The sequence below is a fragment of the Planococcus citri genome, chromosome 2, assembly GCF_950023065.1.
Source record: "Planococcus citri chromosome 2, ihPlaCitr1.1, whole genome shotgun sequence".
Taxonomy (NCBI): Eukaryota; Metazoa; Arthropoda; class Insecta; order Hemiptera; family Pseudococcidae; genus Planococcus; species Planococcus citri.
The window spans coordinates 59,733,651-59,752,697 of record NC_088678.1 but is presented as its reverse complement, the minus strand read 5'-3'; the positions used below and the strand labels follow the sequence as shown (position 1 = coordinate 59,752,697).

At 32.1% G+C, this 19,047-nt stretch overlaps 8 protein-coding genes across 8 annotated transcripts; 1 reads left to right on the top strand and 7 right to left on the bottom strand.

Annotated features, from left to right (window-relative positions):
- Window positions 1–4,065: 4,065 nt before the first annotated feature.
- Window positions 4,066–4,563, bottom strand: LOC135836852 (histone H2A). The gene has a single exon (XM_065351909.1). It carries the CDS (start codon window positions 4,485–4,487, stop codon window positions 4,113–4,115), a length of 375 nt encoding a protein of 124 aa, XP_065207981.1. The 5' UTR covers window positions 4,488–4,563; the 3' UTR covers window positions 4,066–4,112.
- A 1,189-nt stretch (window positions 4,564–5,752) lies between these two features.
- On the bottom strand, window positions 5,753–6,263 carry LOC135836854 (histone H4). Its single transcript, XM_065351911.1, has one exon. It carries the CDS (start codon window positions 6,116–6,118, stop codon window positions 5,807–5,809), a length of 312 nt encoding a protein of 103 aa, XP_065207983.1. The 5' UTR covers window positions 6,119–6,263; the 3' UTR covers window positions 5,753–5,806.
- A 351-nt stretch (window positions 6,264–6,614) lies between these two features.
- Window positions 6,615–6,983, top strand: LOC135834115 (uncharacterized). Its single transcript, XM_065347953.1, has one exon. It carries the CDS (start codon window positions 6,615–6,617, stop codon window positions 6,981–6,983), a length of 369 nt encoding a protein of 122 aa, XP_065204025.1.
- Window positions 6,984–8,025: 1,042 nt separating this feature from the next.
- Window positions 8,026–8,720, bottom strand: LOC135836848 (histone H3). Its single transcript, XM_065351904.1, has one exon. It carries the CDS (start codon window positions 8,470–8,472, stop codon window positions 8,062–8,064), a length of 411 nt encoding a protein of 136 aa, XP_065207976.1. The 5' UTR covers window positions 8,473–8,720; the 3' UTR covers window positions 8,026–8,061.
- Window positions 8,721–9,511: 791 nt separating this feature from the next.
- LOC135836850 (histone H2B-like) lies at window positions 9,512–11,273 on the bottom strand. Its single transcript, XM_065351907.1, has one exon. The coding sequence runs from the start codon at window positions 11,217–11,219 to the stop codon at window positions 10,842–10,844; it is 378 nt and encodes a 125-aa protein (XP_065207979.1). The 5' UTR covers window positions 11,220–11,273; the 3' UTR covers window positions 9,512–10,841.
- A 1,526-nt stretch (window positions 11,274–12,799) lies between these two features.
- On the bottom strand, window positions 12,800–13,570 carry LOC135836851 (histone H2A). Its single transcript, XM_065351908.1, has one exon. The coding sequence runs from the start codon at window positions 13,432–13,434 to the stop codon at window positions 13,060–13,062; it is 375 nt and encodes a 124-aa protein (XP_065207980.1). The 5' UTR covers window positions 13,435–13,570; the 3' UTR covers window positions 12,800–13,059.
- Window positions 13,571–14,441: 871 nt separating this feature from the next.
- On the bottom strand, window positions 14,442–15,619 carry LOC135836853 (histone H4). Its single transcript, XM_065351910.1, has one exon. The coding sequence runs from the start codon at window positions 15,390–15,392 to the stop codon at window positions 15,081–15,083; it is 312 nt and encodes a 103-aa protein (XP_065207982.1). The 5' UTR covers window positions 15,393–15,619; the 3' UTR covers window positions 14,442–15,080.
- Window positions 15,620–16,784: 1,165 nt separating this feature from the next.
- Window positions 16,785–18,557, bottom strand: LOC135836847 (histone H3). Its single transcript, XM_065351903.1, has one exon. The coding sequence runs from the start codon at window positions 18,387–18,389 to the stop codon at window positions 17,979–17,981; it is 411 nt and encodes a 136-aa protein (XP_065207975.1). The 5' UTR covers window positions 18,390–18,557; the 3' UTR covers window positions 16,785–17,978.
- Between the last annotated feature and the right edge of the window lie 490 nt (window positions 18,558–19,047).

Here is a 19,047-nt window from a genome sequence, read left to right as displayed (position 1 = left end):
TGATTTTCTCGTTTGTAAAACGAATTAAATTTTTTGAAAATAATTTTTTCAGATTCTACGAAGATCGGTGATGAAAATGATACCGAATTTGTTGGTATTTAGAGCGAAATAAGTTCGTATGCGAACGTTTTTCGTAAACATGTCTAGATCGAAGTATTGATACTTGCGAATATAAACGTTTTAATTAAAAAAATTAATGATAAAATGGCTTCGAATTATTTTTTAAATTAATCTACGAACTTTGAAGATTTCAAATATCTAAACTTTATTTCTCTGCGTTGCGTGGAAATGGGTGAAAAAAAATATTTTCGTAAGCTCCGAAGGACAAATTTTTTCACGTTTGAAATCATACGAATTACCTTTCGTTTCAAGTTGTGAGAAAAAAATTGGGTTTTTTTATGTTTCATTATTTTTAAATTTCGTAAATTCAGCTTTAATCGTGATGAAACCAGTAAATGAAATTTTAAAAAGTAAACTAAAGCATATGATTAAATTTTGCGGATGGATCGATGGAAGATTTTATTCATCATACATCATACGTACTTACCATGAACCATATAGATACAAAAAAAAACTGTAAGAGAAAATTTGGAGTAAATTGGAGTTGGCGTGATTTCTCTGTGGAAATGGTTAACTGAATATCATAAATGTTTCAAAAAGTGTTCAATTTTAATTCAATTTTAATCCATCGAGTATTGTAACGATGGAAAATAAGTGCTTATTTTTTAGGTACGTCATTACAGTGTAGGCGTTTCTCATCATGCATACCCAACTACATACTATGATGATGATTATTGATATTAAAGCTATTAAATTTTATAACTAATATTTTTCAATTTATTTTTTTATTTTTCAGTATTCATGACAAACATTTCATTTTTTGATCCATCTTTAAAGAAATTTATGAAAGAAGTGATTATGGCGCGAAGTTGAATAGGGCGAAAAAGAAAGTTAACAGGATCGAATTTAACTGAGTATCAAGAATAGAATATCTAATTTTGATCATTCAATTAGAGGTTGAGTATAATTTTTTTTTGATTTTGTTGATTTTTGAAAATTATTAGTACAAAAATACAACTCTCTACCAATAGATAACCCGAAAGATGAGACAAAACGCATTCTGGATCTAAGATGAGTCATCAATATGGAGCCCAGTTTTTTTAAATTATTCTATAGGTACTCTTTATTTCGCCAAATTTGAAAAAAATGAGATAGATAAATATTTTGAGCAATTCTTTTTACTTTACTCACTATACCTAGATAAAATGCTGCTGAAAATGAAATCAAAACTAGCATTTTAAGCGTACCTACTTTTCATCGAAGAAAAATTTTGAGAAAATAATCTGTTAAGCCAAAAGTTCGAAGTTTTTTTTAATTTTGAAAAAATAATCTTTTAAGCCAAATAATTTCGAAGTTTTTTTTTATGTTTCAATTTTTTCGACATCGCAGTAAAACTAAGCATTCTACCAAAAAAATGCATAGAACTGAAAGTGAAGACCTAAAAATATCCTATATCTATTTTGTGGCTGTTGAATTTTTCAGTATGAAAATTATTTTACAGGAAGTATAATTTTATCAAATTTTCACTCTTTCATGTTTTCCATCATTATTAACGTTAATTTCAAGTTTGAAACTAATTCTTATTGAGTGATGGCTACGATTTTCATCGATTTTTCTTCCTAGTCTTTAAGATAGGTAGTTTGGTGGTCTAAAAATAATATCTGGAACCATAACAAAATCCACTCAGCTAATTTACTATTAATATTTTCAATTCATGACCACGGTTATTCATCGTGATACTTCATTTGAAAAATTAAGCTTCTTTTTGCATTAAAAAAAAAAAATACCAATGAAATGAATTATTCGTGCGAGAAAATCAATTTTTTTATGACTGCTTCTTTCATTTTCACTGGGAAGTGACTGTGAAAAATCTCTTCATGTTTGACTTCTTTAATATTTTTGGCTATTAAGTATTGGACTAGGTATATCAAGATACAAAAAAGAACCTATTATTTGTACAAAACAAAAATCTCTTTTAAATAAGCAAGTTTATTTTCAAATATTTTCTGGCTGATAACATTTTCATTCAAAATTACCGCAAATACCTATTACGATTTTTCAAACATTTCATTTCATTCATAAAGTTTGATTCGAGTAGAATTTGTCAAAAGGAGTAAAATGATACCCATATTCAATTCGAATAATTTAGAATATTTTTAGCATATCCGAAAATATTTTGAGTATTATTTTAATTCAAATATCGCTATACAATATTAAATATTTTACCTCATATAATACGTATGATTATACTTTTTGTTTCCTTTTCCTATTCGTGGTTTGTTTTCGTCCAATTTTTTAGAATTATTTTTCGAGTGACTGGGAAGGGAATTTTGGTGTCACACAAAACAACTTCGAGCTTTTGAGATTCATAATCGTAATTCATAATGCTACTTTTAGAACTGAGTTATAAATCTACTCAGAGAAAAATAATTTCTATCAAACTCGAAAAATGAATTCAACTTCAACTTATGCAAGCGGGAAGCTGATTTTGAAAATGCATAACAAATTGAATGATAAATCGCCCTGATAAAATTAAATAAAAATCATAAAATGCGTAAGGTTCGTATCTATGGGACTTCAAGTTTCAGCATTGAATTAATTAAATTTCGAAAGAATTTTAAAATACGCTCAAACCACGTTAAATCGCATGTTATAACGTTACTCTAACGTTGTTTACGAATTTTGCTAGTGGATGTCGAATTTTTAGTACGTATGAAAATTATTTTACAGGACACAGGAGGTATAATTTATCAAATTTTCACCCTTTCATGTTTTCCATCATTAGGTATAACGTTGATTTCAAGATTGAAAATGGTTTACGATTTCATCGATTTTTGTTCCTAGTCTATAAGATAATTAATTCAAGTTTTAAAATAACTCATTGAATGATGATTTACGATTTTCATCGAATTTTTTCTATAAGATAGGTAGTTTGATGGTCTAAAAAAATGACTGAAAATTGTTCTACGAACCATTTCTAAATACACGCAGCTAATTTAGTATTGATATTTTTAATCCATGAAAACGACCTTTCATCTTGCTATCTACTTCATTTGGAAAATTAAGCTTATACGAAATGAAAATGAATTATTTGTGCAAAAAAATCATATTTTTTTTCTTCATAATTGCTACATTCATTTTTACTGGGAAGTGAATGTGAAAAATCTCTTCATGTTTAGCTTTTTCAACATTTTTGGCTATTATTGAACTACGCTATATCAAGGTACAAAAAAGTACCTCTTATTACAAAAGAAAAAAATCGCTTTTAAATAAGCAAGTTTATTTTCAAATATTTTCTAGCTGATAACAATTTTATTCAAAATTACCGTGAATATTACGATTTTTCGAACATTTTTTTCATTCATAAAGTTTGATTTGAGTAGAATTTGTCAGAAGGAGTAAAATTATACCCATATTCTATTCGAATGATTTAGAATATTTTAGCATATCCGAATACTTATTTTGAGTATTATTTCGATTCAAATTCAAATATCGCTGTACAATATTCAATATTTATATTCAATATTTTAGCTTATATATGATCATACTTTTTGTTACTTTTTCCTATTTGTGGATTTGAAAATTATTTTTCAAAGTTAATGAGAAGGTAATAATCTTGGTATCACAACAACCTCCGAGACTCCGAGTTTTTCAGTTTCAAAATCGCAATTCGTAATGCTAATTGCTAATGTTACTTTTAGAAATTAGAACTGAGTTGTAAATCCACTAAGAGAAGAATAATTTCAATCAAACTCGAAAAATGCATTCAACTTTATCGCACTGATAAAATTAAATAAAAAATAAATCCTAAAATGCGCAAGGTTCATATCTTTGGGACTTCAAGTTCCAGCATTAACTTGAACAACTTTGAATCGCATTCTTAAATTTAAATTATGTATAATGATTCTCTAACGTTGTATACGATTAGACGAACTTCCCTTATTGAAAGAAAAACTTTCCAGTTACCACAAACAACGTAAAATTACAATTGTCGAAGAAATTCAATTGTTGGCCCTGAAAAGGGCCGTTTTAATTCGTTGCGAAGTAAAAGCTTATGCTTTCTTTTCGGTTTTCTTCGGTAAGAGAACAGCTTGAATGTTCGGTAGTACACCACCTTGGGCAATGGTGACACCGGACAAAAGCTTGTTCAATTCTTCGTCGTTTCTGATGGCCAATTGCAAATGCCTTGGGATGATACGGGTTTTCTTGTTATCACGAGCGGCGTTGCCTGCCAATTCCAAAACTTCAGCGGCCAAGTACTCCATGACAGCGGCTAAGTACACTGGGGCACCACCTCCAACACGTTCGGCATAATTACCCTTGCGGAGTAAACGATGAATACGACCAACTGGGAACTGTAATCCGGCACGGGAAGAACGAGTCTTTGACTTTCCCTTGACTTTACCACCTTTACCACGTCCAGACATGATGATTTCGGTTCTTCACAAGTAACAACAAACAGTAGAAAACGGAATGAACTGAATGATGATTGCAGTGTCGCTGCAGCTTATATATGAAAACATGGAATGCTTAAAACCAATCACAAACGAGTACACGAAAAGGTGTAACGTTATTGGTGGAAACAAATGTTTCCGTAAACAACGTTAGAGTAACGCTGTATCATGCGAATTAACGTGGTTTATGCGTATATACTATTCTTTCGGATTAAAATGAAACTTGAAGGCTGAAAGAAACGATCATTACGCATTTTATGATTTTTATTTCATTTTATCAATGTTATTTCTTTTTTTAACCTTATTTTGTGAAATCGCATGTTTTTTTGAATTGGTTTATTCGTAAATTGCTATTCTTTAGGAACAAAATTTATGCTGAAACTAGAAGGCCGAAAGAAATGATCAATACGCATTTCATGATTTTTGTTTCATTTTATCAATGCTATTTCTTTTTTCAAAGCTTAATTTCATTTTTCAAAACTGAAATCGCATGTTATTATACACATTACGTTAGACATGAATATTCCTCTATCCTCACTTTAAAATTTTCGAAATCAGAGAGTACTGATCACAGTAGAATATACTCATAGTTTTGTCTCTTCGCTTAAATCAATAATTTTTCCAATCTGTGTTAAATTAGAAGACTGTACGCTTCATTAAAGTGGTTTTTAAAGTGTGAAGTATTTGTTTTGAGAAAGATTCGAAAAATAATGAATACAGGATACGCATCTTCGAGTATCATAATTTAATTCATTTCAAACTTGAGAGCTTCATTATTTGGTGTGACTTTAAAATTGGAATTTTATAGGAAGATGAATTAAATCAAGTTTACCGTTATTCTCTTTCAAATTTCACTATTTCAAGACAATTTCAGTAACTGAATTGAAAATTTTAAAAAATTTGCGACTCTGATATTTGAAAAATATAATCTACTCCTTGAATACATACTGTGAGCAAGAGAAACATTAATTTTATTAATTATCATTTATCAACATTCGCTTGAACGAAGTCTTACACAATGATGTCACTTCCAAAGATAACTGACATTCTCCTTTTCACTTTTCAGTTTTCTTTTTAAAAGACACACTTCTGAGTACCAAGTATTCAAGTATCAAGTATGCACTGTACTCCTACTCCTACTGTCTTGCTCATTATTATAATTAGCCATTAGAGGTATGTATGTAAATTAACTCACAAGTGTTTGCACAATTATTGTTGAAGAAATGAATTTGTTGGCCCTGAAAAGGGCCGTTTTAATCACTCCATAAAACCACCTTAGTAGTGGGGTAGGCTTAACCTCCGAAACCGTAGAGGGTTCTTCCTTGACGTTTCAACGCATATACGACATCCATGGCGGTGACGGTTTTCCTCTTGGCGTGTTCGGTGTAGGTAACAGCATCACGAATAACGTTTTCCAAGAAAACTTTCAGGACACCACGGGTTTCTTCGTAGATCAAACCGGAGATACGTTTGACACCTCCACGTCTGGCTAAACGACGGATAGCTGGTTTCGTGATACCTTGGATGTTATCACGTAGAACTTTACGATGACGTTTGGCGCCACCTTTTCCCAAACCTTTTCCTCCTTTACCGCGTCCAGTCATCTTGATAAATGAAGCTTCTTGCACAGAATCAAATGGAACAAGAGAAACGAATGATTACCGTGATGCGTCGTACCGGTATTTATATAAAAATGAAATACGAATGCTCGTTCCTCATTGGCTAGAATCTAGTTTTACTTCGACCAATGAGCGAACGAGTATTTGAAAAAACTATCAACTGTTTTCGTTCAAGCTCGTAAATGTAATTGAACCAATGAGAGCACAGTTTTTATTTTTCGAAATTGAGGAAAATTTTTCCGTTTTGATTTTTCTTTCGAAAATCGTGACCTTTTTACAAATTTTGAGATTTATAACTTTTGACATTAACGGACAGAAGTGATGACATTTTTAATTGTATTGTCTTAAATCTTATCCTTGGTGATCACCTATCTGTTTTACTAATGATTCGAAAGCTTGGAGCTTTTAATTAAACCAGTCACAGTGTGATCTTACTTTTTAATTTTAAATTAATTCTCTCAATTATACAATCATTATCGTGATGGTTCGTGCCAAGCAAAACTCAACCTACGTCTGTCGTAAAACTGCCAGTATTGAAGAAAAGAAGAAACGTAAATATCGATATCGTCCAGGAACTCTTGCTTTGAGTGAAATTCGTCGTTACCAAAAAAGCACCGAGCTTTTGATTAGAAGATTACCGTTTCAACGTCTGGTACGCGAGATAGCTCGAGATTTCAAATCTGACTTGCGTTTTCAAAGTGCAGCAATTGGAGCTTTGCAAGAAGCGAGTGAAATGTACCTGGTCGGTTTGTTCGAAGATACAATTTTATGTGCAATTCATGCTAAACGTGTGACGATTATGCCGCGTGATTTGCAATTAGCTAGACGAATGAGAGGTGATAAGAATTGAATGGTGATGAAATTTCCTACGATGTTAAACTGACCGGTGACCGGAAGAATTCTAAAAGAAATAAAATTGCTTAAATTATAAGGTTTATATTATTTTAATTATGACTTGAAAGAAGTTTGATTGATTAAAATGGCTCTTTTAAGAGCCACCAAACTTATTTCTTCACTTTTGGATTAAACACTGTTGTTGAATTCCAAACTAAGCTACCTAATTATTCGTGTGAAAATACAATCGATCAATGAAATTGAAATATGCAACGATGAACAACGATGAAAAATGAGTTGAGAAGTTTGATCAACTCGTTCTCATAAGTCGTAATCTCATCTCATATGACGCATTTTTTTCCTTGTGATCAAATATGAAGCAATATTGCAATCAATATCACGATATGCAATAATTCTCATTAGCTAGACAATAAATTAAATTCTGATGTAAAATGTCCATCAAATAATACGAATGTGTTGACGTTTATTACTGTTTGATTTCAGTTTCTCCTGTGACCTGTTTTGTAATTTACCACACCAACCATGCCTATAAATTTTTCAATAACTGCCCAACGAAAATCAGTATGATTTTAATTATATGACTTGCAAGAATTCCAAACCAATTATTCGTGTGAAAATGCAATCGATCAATGAAATTGAAATATGCAACGATAAATAACGATGAGAAACGTGTTGAGACGTTTGATCAACTCAACTCATTCTCATAAGTCGTAATCTCATCTCATATGACGCATTTTTCCCTTATGATCAAATTATGAAGCAATTGCAATCAATCATGATGCTAGACAATTCTGATTTAAATGTCAATCAAATAATATGAACGTGACAGTGTTCATTTCATTACTGTTAAGCTAGCTTACTAGCTAGTGAGTAACAGAAACCTAGTATCTGTTTGAATTAGCTACTGAACAAAAATAAAATAGTCAAAATTGAAACTCAACATATGATATTTCAACTTTCATTCGATATACCTGATTCAAATACCATAAATTGATACAACGTGTTTTATCATTGAAGAAGAAATAGAATTGGTGGCCCTGAAAAGGGCCGTTTTGTTTTAACGCTTGAATAAATTAAGCTCTTTCTCCACGGATTCTTCTCGCCAATTGGATATCCTTAGGCATGATCGTTACACGCTTAGCGTGAATAGCGCACAAGTTGGTATCTTCGAAAAGACCGACCAAGTAAGCTTCGCTAGCTTCTTGTAAAGCCATAACGGCAGAGCTTTGGAAACGTAAATCGGTTTTGAAATCTTGAGCGATTTCACGAACCAACCGTTGGAACGGTAATTTACGGATCAAAAGTTCGGTCGATTTCTGGTAACGACGAATTTCACGAAGAGCGACCGTACCGGGACGATAACGATGAGGTTTCTTCACTCCTCCGGTAGCTGGTGCGCTTTTACGGGCAGCTTTGGTGGCCAATTGTTTTCTCGGGGCTTTTCCTCCGGTGGATTTACGAGCGGTTTGCTTGGTACGAGCCATGTCGAATGATGATTGAACAGGAACACACGTCAATTGAAGACTGGAACAATGAGCAAATGATACCTAGTGGGAATCGTTCGCAGTATTTATACAATTCTGTGCGCAGTGTTTGAAAAGAACGAACGTGATTGGCTGGCGGGTTTTTTCAAATCAACGAATCAAAATACGTATTTTTGCAATACGGATTATCATTATGATTGTAACGTTTTTTCTTGTACAATGTACAATGTACATATTTTTCATCTAGATTTTTACGAAACATGAAACAATGATTAAAATTTAATTACAATCGCATTAATCGCAATTAATTGTCTTTTTCAGAAAAAGCATTTGATTCAAATTAAATTCAATTTACGAAGTAACGTTTTTTCTTGTACATATTTTTCATCTAGATTTTTACGAAACATTGAAACAATGATTAGAATTTAATTACAATCGCAATTAATTGTCTTTTTCAAAAAAAGCATTTGATTCAAATTAAATTCAATTTACGAAGTAACGTTTTTTCTTGTTCATATTTTTCATCTAGATTTTTACGAAACATTGAAACAATGATTAGAATTTAATTACAATCGCAATTAATTTTCTTTTTCAGAAAAAGCATTTGATTCAAATCAATTTCAATTTACGAAGTAATTTGCTTGTTTTCGATTAACCAATAGCGTTTCTGATACTCACACGGCATTCATGTGTGTATTTGAAAAATTAAGTCCAAAAGGTGTGAAAAGCTTTGAGTAAAAATGAAACGAAGGTCAACGAACAAGTTTGCTGTGCTTTTTCCTTAATCACATAATTTTGAATGATCAAACTCAGAGTAAAACTTTCCGATTTCCATTGAAAATATGAAATTAAATTACATTCTTTTGAGTTTTTACTTTTTTGCAAATTCCCCTTTCTATTCACTTCGTAGTTTTTTCTCAATTCTACCGATGCATGTTCTCTGATCCATGCTTCTCAAGTTTTTGAATAAATTTCCGAGTTTCATTATTATACCTACGAATATGAAATTAATACAAAAACGAAATGATGAGAACGTGAATCTTTCGTAACAAATTTATTATTTCTCTCGTTTACAGACTCAAGTATCACAGTAATTTTTCAAAGTAGGCGTAAAGTGTTCTATGATTCCATCAACTCGTCAGATGAAGAAATATAAATTCGTAGCCTATGAATTTAGGGTTATTTCTTTGATGATACTTGAATAAAATCGTATTATTTAGCATTTCGAGTTCGACAATTTGAAGATTCGAGTAGTATAAGAAATGAAGAGAAGAACTTCATAAAAAAAAATAAATAATTTATGCATTCGTATTCAATGTTTGGAAATTCAAACGTTGAAAATTAGGTATTATTATTGAAGTGCTACACGTAAATTTATTGCTAAAAATGTCAACTTATCATTATCATCTAATCAAAAGCGAGTGTTTTTTTCATTTCAATCAAAAGTCCCTTAAGCGAAACTTATCAGTTACCTTTACCTACAATATGTCTATTTACGATTGCAACTACCGCACTGTTATAATTTATATAAAACCTACTCGAACAGTTGGGTTTCATATTTTTGCTTTTTGCGATTGCGAAACTACCCCTCTTCCTTCCTGACAGACTCAAAGCACAAATTTGAACGATCCAACTATCAGGTCAAAAGCGAATAGCGAAAACTCGGAGCAATTACTCGAAACCTCTCGACTATTTATATTTCATGTCAAACTGATAAGACATGAAAATTCTAGGATTCAACCGAAGTTGTAATTAGTAAATTATCAAAATGCAATATTTATATTTTATTTATTCTACGATTTGAAATCAATAGTGTTCAATCAGTGTTGCCAATGCCATATTGAAAAATCCCACCAGATTGATCCTAAAAAACCGCTAAAAACCGCTAAATTCCATATAGCAAAATCGCTAGACTTCCCGCTAGATTTTCATCATTTTTTTAAAACCTCAAGTCATGTAAAAAATACAAAACTGATGAAGATTCAATTTGTTAAAATTTTAAAACTGTACAAAAATAACTAAAAACTAAAAAACAGTGAAATCATTCAAAAATTACCAAAGAATTGATGAAATTGAGTGGATGGGTTTTACAAAAGTTCAATTTCATTGATTTTTTTTTTCAAAAATTCAATATTTTTTAGCTGAAATGCTGAATTTGTGAGTTAAAATGGTAAAAGTGGCCATGAAGTCAAAAACGCTAGACTTCCCGCTAGCCGCTAGATGGACATTTTTTGGCGGTTTTCTATGTTCAAAATCGCTAGGAATAGCTTGAAAACCGCTAAATTGGCAACACTGTGTTCAATTCACTAATGCGAAGAAATAATAATTGGTGGCCCTGAAAAGGGCCGTTTTAATAATACGACGGGGTTTTACTTCGAACTGGTGTATTTGGTGACGGCTTTCGTACCTTCGGAAACAGCGTGCTTGGCCAATTCACCAGGTAAAAGAAGACGGACAGCGGTCTGAACCTCCCGACTGGTGATGGTGGAACGCTTGTTGTAATGAGCTAAACGGCTCGATTCAGCGGCAATTCTTTCGAAAATGTCGTTGACGAACGAGTTCATGATGCTCATCGCCTTCGAGCTGACACCAGTGTCAGGATGGACTTGCTTCAAGACTTTGTAAATGTAGATAGCATAGGATTCTTTCCTTTTCTTGTGCTTCTTTTTGCCATCGTCTTTCTTGATGTTCTTCTGGGCTTTACCGGCCTTCTTGACAGCTTTACCAGCGCTTTTCGGAGGAGCCATTGCGACACGTAAAATGAACCACAACACAAACTTGCAAAACGAGAAATAATACTACCGTGAGAGATTACGGAGTATTTATAACAAACGAGCCAAGTAACATGAGCCAATGAGAAGCGAGAACAGGTTTCCCGTTACGCGATTGGCTCATTCTTTTTTTGTACGAAAGCGCGTTACCGGTATGGTTCTTCGTACTCAATAACGTGCATTTTATTTTGATGAGATCAATAGAGAAAAAACTACTTTTTCGTGTTTTTCATTGAACAAATAAAGGCTAAAATAAATCTAATTTCGGATAGATTAATGATTATTGATTACACTTTACTTAGAATAGAATCAAATAAATGAATAATTAATGTAATGGTGCACGAGCTCTGTTTCCATTCCCCGAATATTTTTCTTTTCTTCTCAACTCCTTTTTTACGTAGATTGATTCAAAACGAAAGTTTTTTTTGTTCCTAAAAACATGATGGGGAAATGAATTAAAGTGATGAAAACTCCCTTTTTTAGAATTTAATTTCCAAAAATATTTATCAATAAATTTATTTTGTTTTATTTCAAGGACAGATTGTTTTAGGAAGGTTTTCGATGCCAAAATTAAATCAAAAGTGTAAATTGAGAACTGGTTTTCGATGCCAAAATTAAATCTGAAGTGTAAATTGAGAACTGAGGTGCTAGTCGCTCAGTTAAAGCAAATCAATCAAACATAGCAATATTTGAAAACTTGGCAAGAGAAGTAAGTTTTCTTTCCTAACAACTTTTCTAAATTGATTTCAACATCGAAATTTTTCAAAATTGTATCATATCACGTCATAATTTTCCACTCGTTCACGATTTGTATCTAGGCACATATTCGTAACACAGTACTATGTAATTGAGCACATTTTTATTATCATTTTTTTTTTAAATTTATATCTAGAGGCACACATATAGTAAAACGATCGCACTTTGATGATTATAATAAATGCATTCTTCGTTAAATTTCCAGTATATTTATGCGTATGCTTACTTCATTCTAGTAATTGAGTTGAACATCACGAATTGTTACTAAAATTGTTCCAAAAATTGCAATAAGTAGACCTTGGATCTTTATCATAATCAAATTATGAAAGACGGACTTTTTGACTATCTATCCGCATGGATTGGTTCAGAAACCTAAGCAAAACTCTCGTCTACTTGATCAATATTAAAGGAAATATTGAAACCTTCACTCAACAAAGGAAAATTAATTTTGAAGAATCAAAGACTCGAAGTTCAGTGTTGATTTGTAAATTTTCACACAGTTTAATAAGCATTATCAATGAAAGATTGTTTTTTGATTGACTGATTCTTATCATCAGTGTTTTTAGTCAGAAAATAGCCGTATTTTTATTACAAAATACAAACTAAAAAAATAGGTTCAGATTTGATTCCATACCTCAAGAAGCCCTTATATTTGTTGACGCATCGATGGAACGATGTAAATTGTAAAAAAAAAAAAAAGAAAACATGTTTTATGTTTCGAAAAGATTGTGTTCACGAAAGTGATTTCGAAATGTATTTCGTCGAAAGGTCGTACTGGATTAATAAAACAAGTAAAGAAGTAATGATGATAAATATTTTAATATTCAATAATTATGAATCAATTCGAGATTACTAGATTAAATTATTCTTTACGTACCACTTCTTTCAAACTTTCGAAGTCGAACTACCCAACTCAACCCAAATTAACGAATGTCGAATTCGAATAGTAAAGTAAAACTTGAGTAACAACTGGTAACCATACAACAAAGATAAATCACATTTGTGAAGAAATGATATCTGTTGGCCCTGAAAAGGGCCGTTTTAGATAATGATGGAAAGCTTAAGCTTTCTTCTCGGTTTTCTTCGGTAAAAGAACAGCTTGAATGTTCGGGAGGACACCACCTTGAGCAATGGTGACACCGGACAACAGCTTGTTCAATTCTTCGTCGTTTCTGATGGCGAGTTGCAAATGTCTGGGGATAATACGAGTCTTCTTATTATCACGAGCGGCATTACCTGCCAACTCCAAAACTTCAGCGGCCAAATATTCCATAACAGCAGCTAGGTATACTGGAGCACCGCCTCCGACACGTTCAGCGTAATTTCCTTTACGCAGCAGACGATGGATACGACCAACTGGGAATTGTAATCCAGCACGGGAAGAACGGGTCTTTGACTTTCCCTTGACTTTACCGCCTTTACCACGACCAGACATGATTCTTGAGATTGAACGAGTTAACACGTATAGAACAAGTAGAATGTACGAATACTGAATAACACTTACCTGAGACACCGTAGCTTATATATGAAAAATGTTAAAATCCTACAACCAATCACAAGCGAGTATTTCGTTTCATCTCGTTTACTGAGATCTTATTGGTGGAAAGCGCTGTTTTATGAAACAACGTTAAGAACTAGTAATGTTATACGTATGGAAGTGTTTTACTTTACGAACTTGTTTTTTCAAGAGATACATAAACATAATGATTCGATTACTTTTGCTTCAAGATATTATAATTAATTAATAATTAGTTTTCCATTCGATTGAAAATTGAGATTACTATTACGTATAAAACTTGATGAATTTGCAATCACGTCGTATTGTATAAAATTAGAATTTGAAACAACGTTAAGAACTAGTAATGTTTCACGTATGAAAGTGTTTTACTTTACGAACTTGTTTTTTCAAGAGATACATAAACATAATGATTCGATTACTTTTGCTTCAAGATATAACTAATTAATAATTAGTTTTCCATTCGATTGAGATTATTATTACGTATAAAACTTGATGAATTTGCAATCACGTCGTATTGTATAAAATTAGAATTCTGATGACGTTTTCATATTTAAAATCTATCGATTTTCCGAAAATTACCTATCGAAAATTAATAACACTACAAATATTACGTATATTGCTATAACACTCTAGTATGAAAAGTATACCTAGAAAATTCAATAAAATGATGCTCTGAAAATGTCAAAAACATGGGGAAATCAATTTTTAAAAATAAAAAAGAACAGTTTTGCAAATGTATTGGTACTCGGAACGTTTGAGTTTTATGGTTCAAAATACATCATCATTTTTAACCTAACTGAAAAATAAATATGTATTTTATTATTCGCTACTTCGTATTTATCACATCAGTAATAGATTTGAATTTCCATCGCCGAACAAACATCCTACGTTGGAATGAATTTGAAAAATGAAAATATCACGTCAACAGAACAGAACAGATTCTATTCTATGAACGATCAAGATTACATATTCTAGTACATAGTATTGATGAAATTATTATAGCTTTTATAGGACTGATGTTTTCACTCAGCAGGAAAGGATTTGCAGGAGCAGTGAAGGCAATTACTTGAGACAAAGAATTTTATAGAATGGTAATTATCGGGGAAAGTTAGCTAAAATCATTATTTTGCAATGAAAAATGCATTCTGAAGGAAAATCACAAATTGAATAATTCATTTACGCTTCTCTATATTATTATTAGCTCCTTTTCTTCCAATATAACATATATTATTATCTTTTTGGGTACAACCTAATGTAAAACGTAACATATACATTGAGTGACGAAAAAGAAAAGTCTACGAGAGAATACATATTATAGGCTAATTGTAATTTGACTACACATGGAACATCCTAACCTGCGCGCATTCCATTCCATGTGTGTGATCTATCAAAGTATCAATGTTCAATACTAAATATTCATATTGAATATTAAATTTACCAACTCATGATGTCAAGTTTCAACAACTGTGTTTCACATTATAAGAAGAAATTATTTTGGTGGCCCTGAAAAGGGCCGTTTTAACGGATTTTTGAGTCTGGAAATATCCCCAAATAGGGCAAGCTTAACCTCCGAAACCGTAGAGGGTTCTGCCTTGGCGTTTTAAGGCGTATACGACATCCATGGCGGTGACGGTTTTCCTCTTGGCATGTTCGGTGTAGGTGACAGCATCACGGATTACGTTTTCCAAGAAAACTTTCAGGACACCACGGGTTTCTTCGTAGATCAAACCGGAGATACGTTTGACACCACCACGTCTGGCTAAACGACGGATTGCTGGTTTCGTGATACCTTGGATGTTATCACGTAGAACTTTACGATGACGTTTGGCGCCACCTTTTCCGAGACCTTTACCACCTTTACCGCGACCAGTCATTTTGGCAAATGAAGATTTACACAACAGTTAACAACAAGAACGTAGATTCACAATAATACCTTACGAAACGCTCGGCTGTATTTATATGAAACGAAAACGGAAACGCTGTATCCTGATTGGTTGATGCATCAACCAATGAACGTTTCGCTTTTCATGCAACTCCGTTAATGCTGCGTATTCGCGCTTCGACCAATCAGGATACAGTTTACGTTTTAAATTTGAACCTAACGAAGTTACGAAGTAACGTTTTTTTTTTGGTGTATTGAAGTGGATGATTATGCATTTTGAATATTTAATATTTTTTTTGTTTTATTTTGGATTAAAATATTTATTTATTTCATTCAATAATTCAATATTTCGGCTCACAGCTCTTCGACTGTAATTTAGATTCAAAATTCTAATTTCTAATTACGTTCGTTGCAATTGAATGAATCTCAAATTTTACCTTGAGTAATAGGTACAAATTGGAACAGTGTGATTTCATTTATTTTACGATCAATCAGGATACAGTTTACGTTTTAAATTCGAACCTAACAAAGTAACGTTTTTTTTGGTGTATTGAAATGACGATTATTATGCATTTGAATATTATTTCATTTTCATTTCATTTCATTTTAGATTAAAATATTCATTTCATTCAATATTTCGGCTCACAGCTCTTCGACTGTAATTTAGATTCAAAATTCTAATTTCTAATTACATTCGTTGCAATTGAATGAATCTCAAATTTTACCTTGAGTAATACAAATTGGAACAATGTGATTTCATTTATTTTACGATCAATCAGGATACAGTTTACGTTCTAAATTTGAATCTAACAAAGTAAGGTTTTTTTGGTGTATTGAAATGACGATTATTATGCATTTGAATATTATTTCATTTTCATTTCATTTCATTTTAGATTAAAATATTCATTTCATTCAATAATTCAATATTTCGGCTCACAGCTCTTCGACTGTCATTTAGATTCAAAATTCAAATTTCTAACAGGTATTCAATTAACTACGTTCATTACAATTGAATGAATCTCAAATTTTACCTCGAGTAATACAAATTGGAACAATGTGATTTCATTTATTTTAGGATCTTCAATTTTCTAAATTTTTTTAGATGAGAAATTAAAAGAGGCATGAATTGTAAACGAAACAAGCCGCTCATATTCGTCCACATCCAAATTATGATTTACTACGAGCTCGAGACATTGTCGAACATGAATTTCTAAGCACATAGTTCATGTTTTATGTACATTGTACCTACTTGCAAAAATTAATGTACCTATTCAATTGTCTATCATCTACGGATATTGCTATTAGGCTAATGTTATTTCCATATTATTCGTTTGTCTTGGTGGTCATTATTTGGAACGGGGTTTATACTTTTAGAGAACAAAAACACAAATTATCAGTATGTATTATAATAAATCCAAATTAAGGTATGTTATTATATTTTGCTATTTCCGTAACCGTATAATTATCATCAATGCAGCCACAGACAAGACGGTATCAAACATGCTTTTGAAAAGCAAGGAAGAGCGCAAGCACATTCGTGCAAGTAAACTATTTTCAAATTTCGATTTGTTTTTACCTACGAGTACGTTTGAATGCAATTTATTGATTTGAGGTTGATGGTATCAAATATGTTTGTTCATTTTGGTCAAAAAAAAACAACGGTATAATCAATCATTATAATTATTACCTTTGTGAATGAAGTAAAAAAGTACGGTAAGAATTATTTTAAAAAATCAGTTCGCAAAATTAATTTCAACAAAATTAATGTGATTTTAAAAGGGGTCGTTCATTTTTTCAAAATTGTACTCAAAACATTGAAAACTCAACTTCTAAGAACCTTATTATGGGTTTCACCTCGTCATACTTATTTTTTATCCATATAGTCAGAAGCATAAGTATTATATGTACGTAAGTTGTACAAAGAAAAAATCATAAGTCAATTGTTGCCAATAGTACGATAAAAGTGAGTATCGATAGGGTTATGGGAGTATGAAAAATTGTATCGAAACTGCAAAAAAAACGAAATCGATTTTGAATTTTTGATGGCAAAAATGACTTTTGCTTCTAGACTCCTCAAATCATAATACGATATCGAAAAGAAAAAAAATTGATTGATATTTGATTTTCGAGGTATTTTATTGTTCACGATTTTTATAATAAATTATACAATCCAGAAAAATTGCCAAATTCAGATATTATATTAATATGATACGATTTCAAAAAAAAAAAAAAAAAAAAAGGAAATAAAACGTAAAAAACACTGGTTTTTTAGTCACTAGCCGAATTTTTCTAAAAATGATTCAGTTTCAGTTCATTATCATAGTACGTATTTTATGGTAGAGAAAATAAAATACTTGCCAGAGTTTACAACTATCATTCTCATTAGTTATTAAGTTTCACAATTCGACATGAATATTGAGAAATTTTGACTTTATTTTATTTATTAGTCGAATCGAACCACAAATCACACCACAATTCACCACTGACCACATCGTATAACCATAATATTGAGAAGAAATCAAAATTGGTGGCCCTGAAAAGGGCCGTTTTGATACGATATTGAATATTTTCAACGGAATTAAGCACGTTCACCACGGATTCTTCTTGCCAATTGGATATCTTTCGGCATAATAGTCACACGCTTAGCGTGGATGGCGCACAAGTTGGTATCTTCAAAAAGACCAACCAAGTAAGCTTCGCTGGCTTCTTGAAGAGCCATCACCGCAGAGCTTTGGAAACGTAAATCAGTTTTGAAATCTTGAGCGATTTCACGAACCAACCGTTGGAAAGGTAATTTACGGATCAAAAGTTCGGTCGATTTCTGGTACCGACGGATTTCTCTCAAAGCTACGGTTCCGGGACGGTATCTGTGAGGTTTCTTCACGCCTCCGGTGGCTGGTGCGCTTTTACGGGCAGCTTTGGTGGCCAATTGTTTTCTCGGGGCTTTTCCTCCGGTGGATTTACGAGCGGTTTGCTTGGTACGAGCCATTTCGAAGTGAAGTGGAATGCACAAAAACACACGACTGAACGAATGATAAACAAAGTAAACGAATAACGTACTCGCCAGAAAACATCGAGTATTTATACACTTTCAGATTTCGAGTTTGAAAACGACGAATTCTATTGGCTGCCGCGTGACGTTCAAAGAACCAATCACGTAGCGTTAAATGACGCATGCAGATTTGTTGCATTGTAGCATATCGCGAGAATACTAAAACGCAATTTTTACATTTACAGAATGATATTTCATTTATTGTTCGAATTTCGATTAATAATTAATATTCATTCCATTGATTTCATGTTGAACAATGAAACAAAAAACAAGTTCGTCACGGCTCATGTGCGCAAACAGCGGAATCATCGAGCAATTCAAACCGCATTATTCAGACTGAATTTTCCGAACAGTAAAGCGGTTTTCAAATATACCAATCAGTATGATATGTAATGATGACTGGAGAATTATTGCAGCAACGAATGAATGAAAAACGAAGCACGACTGCACGAGCTAACGAGCTTCCAAAGTTCCATAATCTAATTAAAATTAACAACGTATTACCTTATCATATTTTTTTGTAGACGTGAATCGTGAAAAATTGAAAAGTGCAAAACTAATATCATTAGAATTTTTCAAAATTAATGTTGAATTT